At 33.5% G+C, this 7,694-nt stretch overlaps 2 protein-coding genes across 2 annotated transcripts; one reads left to right on the forward strand and one right to left on the reverse strand.

Moving 5' to 3' along the window:
- Positions 1-298: 298 nt before the first annotated feature.
- Positions 299-4,426, forward strand: LOC149383854 (ABC transporter A family member 7-like). Its single transcript, XM_089627925.1, has 14 exons — positions 299-434; positions 705-820; positions 932-1,090; positions 1,191-1,356; positions 1,467-1,592; positions 1,703-1,795; positions 1,945-2,234; positions 2,327-2,527; positions 2,873-2,982; positions 3,096-3,180; positions 3,325-3,453; positions 3,559-3,667; positions 3,764-3,852; positions 4,127-4,426. Exons 1-14 carry the CDS (start codon positions 299-301, stop codon positions 4,424-4,426), a joined length of 2,109 nt encoding a protein of 702 aa, XP_089484051.1.
- Positions 4,427-5,561: 1,135 nt separating this feature from the next.
- LOC149383855 (uncharacterized) lies at positions 5,562-6,219 on the reverse strand. Its single transcript, XM_089627926.1, has 2 exons — positions 5,769-6,219; positions 5,562-5,569 (listed from the first exon to the last, which is right to left on the reverse strand). The coding sequence occupies exons 1-2, from the start codon at positions 6,217-6,219 to the stop codon at positions 5,562-5,564; spliced, it is 459 nt and encodes a 152-aa protein (XP_089484052.1).
- Positions 6,220-7,694: the final 1,475 nt, after the last annotated feature.

Consider the following 7,694-nt stretch of genomic DNA (forward strand, 5'->3'; position numbering starts at 1 on the left):
AAATAGTCAATTTTTTTTTTTTTTTTTTTTTTTTTTTATAAATTTTAAATATTGTTCGAACGTTTTTAGCATTTCATCCATGCTTTTAAAGTTTAATGATTTATTTGTAATTATTGATTATTTACATCTATTATTAACACCTCTTTGACTTTGTTAATAAAATCTTGTGCTATTTACTTGAAATTTACCAAAGATTGGTAATATAGCAAAATTAAATTTTCATATAACTATATATCTAGTCCTATTATTATTAATTAAATTATTATTATTTGTTTATACATTGTGACGACGTTCTAATATGCATGTTATGTCCGTAGAGGTTGTGTGCTTGGAAGCTCGAAGCTTGTGGCGGAATAACGCGTCCGTGATCATCAATGAGCTTTACAAAGGCCGTGCTTTAGAAGATACACAGAAGAAAGCCAAAATACTAGCAGGTAACAATAAGTGCTACGATGATATAACATTCTAGATTATATTGATGGTCGATAAATTACACTTTAAAAAATTACCTTCTAGATCATATATTGGATTATAAACGCCCTGATCCGGACTTTGTGAGCACAGTTATTTAATAAGAAGCACAAAATAAAAGACTCACAATACATGCATTGCTGTTAACTATAAAAAATTGTATCTTTTTATACTATTTTCTCGTTTTGTTCTTTACGTAATCTCTTATATATGTACTGTGTAAATATAATCAGCATATGATTTTCTAAACACAACTAAGGATCTGTTCAATGTGAGCATATTGTTCAAACCCAAAAAGGACGACAATAACGATCGCAAACTACAGCGGATTCCGCGATCGGTGAATCTCGTATGTTCCTAGACTTGTTAATTAATTACTTATTATTATTAATCACCTGTCTTGTTACCCTCAAATGATTGTTTGAATTAATGTAAACTTTTTTTTTTCTTTCCCTTTCAGGTAACCAATGCTTACCTTGAGTTTCTTAAAGGCCCAAACACAAAAATACTTCTTGAGTTTGTCAGCGAAACCCCGAAAGCGCTATCGAAAAAGGGTTCGGATTTCACATCTCGCCATAGCACAATAACATTTGTGTGGCTTTACCAGTTGCTATTACCTGTAAGTATACATATACAAGCATATGATCTCTGTGTATTTCTAGTACAATTTTCTTGGGTTATTAATGATCATCTCATATTATGAATTGACTTTGGTCTAGGTTATGTTGGCGTTGCTGGTTTATGAAAGACAAAATGGATCGAGGGTTATGATGGCATTGCACGGCCTTGGTGACGCTTCATACTTGGCCATTTCATATGCTTATTTTCTTTTGATTTCAATGGCCTATTTCTTGCATCTTTTGATCATTGGCTCGCTCATTTTCGGTAATACAATAAATAATTTTTAATGAATTAGTAGTTTGATTAATTGGGTTAGGAATATATACTAGGTTTATAACATATTTTTCTCTCTCTTTTTTTTAATCCCTTTTCAGGAATTGATTTCTTCAGAATAAATAACTTTCTCATCCACATTGTGTTCTATTTCGTCAATGCCAACTTACAAATTTCGATGGCTTTTCTCGGCTCCACGATTTTCAAAGACGCTTGGATCGCAACAGGTTTTTCATATGTTCATCATTTTTTTTTTTTTTTTACTTACATAAGCTATATAGCTATTTCCTAATAAAAATCTCTATCAAGTAAGTGAATAATTTTTTTTTTTTTTCAGTTCTTTCTTACATGTTTATTGTCTTAAACGGGCTGGTAGGAAAGGACATTTTTGAAAGTTCCACCACTGGTCTATCATTCTCAAACCCTAACGGTTCGTAAAAAAAATATTGTACTAGTTTTAAATACATTATTTAACTCTTAAAACCCTAACTATTCAGTTCATTTCTACAGCGAATTGGATCGTCGCATTGGAATTTTTACCCTGCTTTGCTCTCTATCGTGGGCTGAATGAGTTTTCAGAATACACAGAAATGGCAAATTTTAGGGGAATCGGCATGACATGGAGAGACTTGAGCGATGAAATGGACGGAATGAGAACCGTCATCGCTATCATGCTCTTCGAGGGGCTTTTTTTCCTCGCGGCTACGTTTTATATTGTCTTGGTGGGAAAGTGTCCTATAGATTTCCTACAAGACTTGCGCGCCAAGAAATCTCTTGCTAAAATAATGTCTCTCTCGAGACCTTTTCGTCAAAGTCAAAGTTCGAATTTGATCTCCGTTCCCATGGAAACGCCAGATGTTACCCAAGAGGTTAAAAATTGTTTCCAATTTTTTCCCCAAAAAAATAATTTAGATGGTATATATAATTAATTGTAACATTTTTTGCTCTATGTATTTGATAGAGAAAGCGGGTTGAAAAATTCTTATTGAAACCCGATCGGATTTTTTCGACCGTTTGTTACAATCTCACGAAGTTTCACCCAGAAGTAGATGGAAATCCTCCGAAGTTGGCGGTGAATGGGTTATCTCTCGCGGTGCCTCAAGGGGAATGCTTTGGCATGGTGGGACCGAATAGAGCCGGAAAGACATCTTTCATTCACATGGTCAGTATATATAATGGTACAAATTTTATTTTCATTTTTCTAGGGTCTAATGTCTATCTAGTCATATAGAATATTAGTAATTTCTAAATAACCAACGTTTAGTTAATTTTTGGTAAATAGTCACGTAAATCTATTTACGCATAGTAAATTTATAGTAAAATATGTGTAACTAACGTTAGTTACATCATATTTTTGGCTATTTACAAAAAATTATAAAACGTTGGTTAAAATATAAATGCTTATGTTTTTGTGGCTTATATCGCTAGATATTTGTTTTTCTTATGTAGTAAATATCTTTCCAAAATTAATTATTACTGCTTATAAGTCGAGAAAGCTTCAATATAGATGGCCGGTATCATGAGGCAAACCTCGGGGACAGCTTTAGTTCATGGTATGGATGTACGGGCTCAGAGGCACAAAGTACAAACGAGAATAGGCGTTTCTTTGCATCACGAGTAAGCCCTAATCTCAATAGATCAATCGAATAATTTCTTACTTTATGTTAATTTTTACTACTCTTTGTATATCGGTAATATCTTAATTTCGCTTCACTCGATATTTTTGCTAGCCAGCTTTGGGAAACCCTAACACCAAGGGAACATTTGCAGTTTTACGGCCGGCTAAAAAATCTTTCAGGATTGGCCTTAAATCAAGTAAACTCTTAGTGACGTCTCACCATTTTTTGTGCTTTTGTGTTGACTCGAACCCATCCCTTAATTTGGGGGAAGAGCGTTTTACAAACTGAGCTAGCCTTTTTCTCAAATTATTAAGATATTTTCAAACTTTTTTTTTATAAGGCAGTGGAAGATGCATTGAAGGGTGTGAATCTGAACTATGATGGCGTTCCTGATAAGCAAACAAGGCAATGCAGTGCAGGGATGAAGAGAAGACTTAGTATTGCAATATCACTACTTGGAGACCCCAAAGTATGTAAATATATGTATCACATACATATATAATTATAATAAATCCACAGTGTTTAGGTTTTTCCTCATGTATATGTTGAATAAATATGATAAAAATCTTCCAAGGTTGTGTTCATGGACGAGCCGGCCAACGGGATTGACCCATATTCAAGAAACCTCTTGTGGAATGTTGTGAAGAGGGCTAAGTATCAAGGCCGGACAATCTTCCTCGCAAGTACGATTTCTTTCTCTCTCTCTCTCTCTATTTGTACATTGTTAATCTCCAATACTCATATAAATTAAATTTTTTACAATAATGTAAATAATTTAGCACATTCAATGAAAGAGGCCGAGGTGGTATGCGACCGGATAGGAGTATTTGTAGATGGAAGGCTTCAATGCATAGGAAATACCAAAGAGGTAATGAGTATTAGCATTTTTCACTCATATATTACTTTGGATTTTTTTTACGATTTAATTTTGGAGAAAATTTAAAATTCCGAATATTTTAATTATATTTTTAAAGTTGAACAAATTTATGTCGAAAACATGCAAAAATTTAAGTGAATTTTTTAAATCGGCAGTTAGCTGTTAACGTAAATATACACAAATCAATCAATCATGATCCACATGCGAAATTTTAATCTTTGATTTGCTAATTAATTAGATATTTTGTATATATATTTATGGGCAGCTAAAAGCTCGACTTGGCGGTTCCTATGTATTGACAATGACGACTCTGCCGGAACATGTTGAAGATGTTGAGAAGTTGGTGATGAGTCTCACACCTAATGTCATTAAGACGTACCCCAATAATATTGGAGGGACACAGAAGTTTGAGCTCGCAAAGAGTGGTGTTAGGATTGGTGACGTGTTCAAAGCCGTTGAGGACGCTAAGCGCAGGTTCACGGTAACAGCGTGGAGTCTCGTTGACACTACTTTAGACGACATCTTCGTTAACATCACCCGTAAAACGCAAGCCTATGATTCTTGACCAAGTCTTGTCGATCTTGATCGATAGATATATATATATATATATATATTTTTTTTTTTTCTTCTGAAATTAGTATAATTTAAAACTTGATCTTACTCCTCAATTTTTTTTTTTTTTAATTTAAACACAATTTTTCTTAGCGATTTAATTTGTAGAGGCTAAACTCGAAGTTGTATTTTTTTGCCGGGTGACTTAAATTTTTATTTTTATTTTTCCCTTCTGAAACTGATGTATAGTATACAAATTTAGGGAAGATATTGTTGTATATTTAATCACGAAGTGTGGCCCTAACGGTAATATACTGGGTCTGATTAATTTTTATTTTAGATCCTGTTTTCATGCTACCGATAATTAACAATTTCCTCAAATACTAATTTTTTAAAGTAAAAATGTAAAACATGATTATAGCTTAAATAGGCCCCTTCAAATGTGAGAATTTCGTTTTAGTCAACATTTATAAAAAATACCTTTAAATAAGAAAAAAATAAAATGGAATCGTAAACACGGTAAACATCAAGGATATTAAGGCAAATTAAATTGTATATGGTAAGAAATATCGTAAAACAAACAATATTTTACGGATTAAAATTTATTCTGATCGGTATTTGGAAAATTCAGTTTGATAAGCCAGTCAGAAAATTTATTGAAAATATAGCAAATGAGTTTTTCCTACTTGAATAATGATGTGTTGATCTTCCGTCACGTACAATACGATAATAATAAAGTTATATTGCTATCTTCCGTCAGCATAATGTTTTGTTGGTTAGCCGAAAAAAATACTTTTTAGACAAGTTTGTTTTTTTGTTTGTTGTTTGTTTGTTTGTTTGTTTTTTTTTTTTTCTTATATATATAAGTTCCACCAAACTGGCCCGTTCTTTAAAATCCCCCTTATCATCTTTGAGTAAACAAAAAGTGATGTATTAAAAATGGCCAATCTAATTGTTGACACATTAAAATAAATTAAAGGATAAAAATCGAGTCCACCAAATATCATTAATTCCAAATACCATTTATCACCCTACTTCTAAATAAAGTTGAGTTCCACAACAATTTTTATATCATGTTATTAAATGCAGATTGGCACATATATATATATATATATATATATATATATATATATATATATATGTATGTATCATTTAGCTACACATACATAAAAATAAAAAAGAACAATTAGTACAATTTTCGGAAATATTTTCTGGTAGTCATAAATCGAGAGGCACCTCATTCCGGCACAATGGACACAAATTACTTTTCTCAAGCCAACTCAAAATACACTCTTCATGATAAAAGTGCAAACAAGGCAACCTAGCAACAACTTCACGTGAACTTCCCAAAATACCCTCCAAACATATCACACAATTCATTTCCTCCTCATCATCAAACCCTAATTCAACTCTCACCCCGGAAACCCTAGCCGGGCCCCGCTCCAGCGGAAGCTCTTCGTCAGCGACAAAGAGGGACACGACGAGAGCGACGGTTCTGGGTCGGGCCTCGGCGATCTCTTGAGCCGAGGCCCAAATCTTGTGGATCATGGATGGCTGGGCGTGGAAAGGAACGAGGGTGCGAGAGAGCATTTTCGATATCATGGACCATGAAATCGTCTTGCCCAATAAGAGGTGTCGCTGAGCCGTGAATTTGGAGTGCCTATAGGAGGTTGTGAGGAGTGATGAGTTGCGATAGTCTGCGGCGATGTGCGTCGCAAAAACATGGATTGTGAGCTCGGACTCGGAGTAGTCTTGCGTTGAGATCACGCTTTGTTCTGATTGCCATACCTCGCAAGTATAAGACATGATTGGACGTGACGTTGCTTGGCATTGAGAAGAAGAAGAAGAAGGGTTAGAGGGAGATAGAGAGATCTGGTGAGTGGTGTTATATTAATCTATGTAGTGGAATATTATGAGTTGGAATAAGAGTTTGCTTGGAATAGAAGAGTATATTATAGCTAGCTATATAGGAGAGTGGTTGTTACTTATATGACTCTTTAACATATATATAGATATAGATATTGTTTGAAGGCGTGTATTATTACGTTACTATAATTGTTCTTGTTGTCAAGAGTCGTGGGGTCATTAAATTATGCAATTTGTTTATTGTACTAATTATATGTGTGACGCAAGTGAGGGTATATAATAAATATTAGGTGTTAATTTATTAGTGGAAACGATAATTGAATAAAATATCTTAGAGGAATTGTGGAAACGTACGTGCAGATGAATTACTATTTCGTATCAATATATTTTGCTTTAGATATCCATTTGTTTCCCTCTTCAGCATGGTATAAGAACATAAAACATCACTAAAATGGTTCCAAATAACCACTTAAATAACTATAATATGTATGAGATCTACCAAAACATCTCTCTATTTCAAAATTGAAAATAAACTTGATCCGACATAATTGAGAACAAGGCAGGAATAGTAATTCAAGCAACAATCGTATAGAGAATGGCTTTCAAACCTTCAAAAGAAGGACAATTTCATCAAGCCCGACACGTCGCAAATTAAGCAAAGCTGTTTAGTAGGGGCTCTCAAAAACTAGGCCGACGAACAGCCCAATTTATTTTCAAAACATTTTTAGCGTGATATTTTTTTTTTACTTAGAAGCGACTAATCGCTTCTGAAAGTGTCGTTTTTACTTTTTAAAAGCGGATCTTTAGAAGCGACTTTTGTCGCTTTTAAAAGTCATTTAAAAACGACTTTTTGACATTTAAAAGCGACTTTTGTTGCTTCTAAAAATCTTTTTTGCAGTAGTGGAACCTCGTTGGATTAGTGAACAACACTAAGAAGAAGAGTTGGGTAACGATATTTTTTTTATTAGGGTTAGCCAGTTAAAATTTATATAAGAGTCTATATTATTTATAACACTTTTAACCCTTTAGGCACATTTTTCAGACAAACTTCAATTTTTTTTTTTAATTCTTATTTCATCCTCGTGTTGTCTATCAACACTACGTGTTTGGTAGATAGATATCTCCTTATACATGCTACTTTCAAGCATTATAAATGGAGAGCTTCCACAATGCATATTCCTCACAACTCAATCAGACAAAAACCTCGTATAGAGAGAGAAAGAGAGATATTCAATGTACACAGAATATGATGATGAAGAGTGTGATTCTGGTAGTGTTTTTGCCAGTATCTAATAGGAGCCATTTATCCCAAAAGTACAGCAACAAATATCATTAAAAGAAGTTGTGAAGTTGTTGAATGACATTTTGTCTTTAAACGTAGTTTTTATATGACATTATTGACATATTGTTGGAAT

Source organism: Urtica dioica, chromosome 10 (genome assembly GCF_054948205.1).
Source record: "Urtica dioica subsp. dioica isolate 48M chromosome 10, U.dioica_male_clone48M_v1_H2, whole genome shotgun sequence".
NCBI classification, from domain to species: domain Eukaryota; kingdom Viridiplantae; phylum Streptophyta; class Magnoliopsida; order Rosales; family Urticaceae; genus Urtica; species Urtica dioica.

Excerpts from the sequence above, each read along its gene's own strand:
- LOC149383855 (XM_089627926.1), bottom strand. The coding sequence starts at position 6,219 with ATGTCTTATACTTGCGAGGTATGGCAATCAGAACAAAGCGTGATCTCA.
- LOC149383854 (XM_089627925.1), top strand. The coding sequence starts at position 299 with ATGCATGTTATGTCCGTAGAGGTTGTGTGCTTGGAAGCTCGAAGCTTG. Across the intron at positions 2,235-2,326 it reads CGCCAGATGTTACCCAAGAG|AGAAAGCGGGTTGAAAAATT; the intron begins GTTAAAAATTGT and ends TGTATTTGATAG. Across the intron at positions 2,528-2,872 it reads AGACATCTTTCATTCACATG|ATGGCCGGTATCATGAGGCA; the intron begins GTCAGTATATAT and ends GCTTCAATATAG.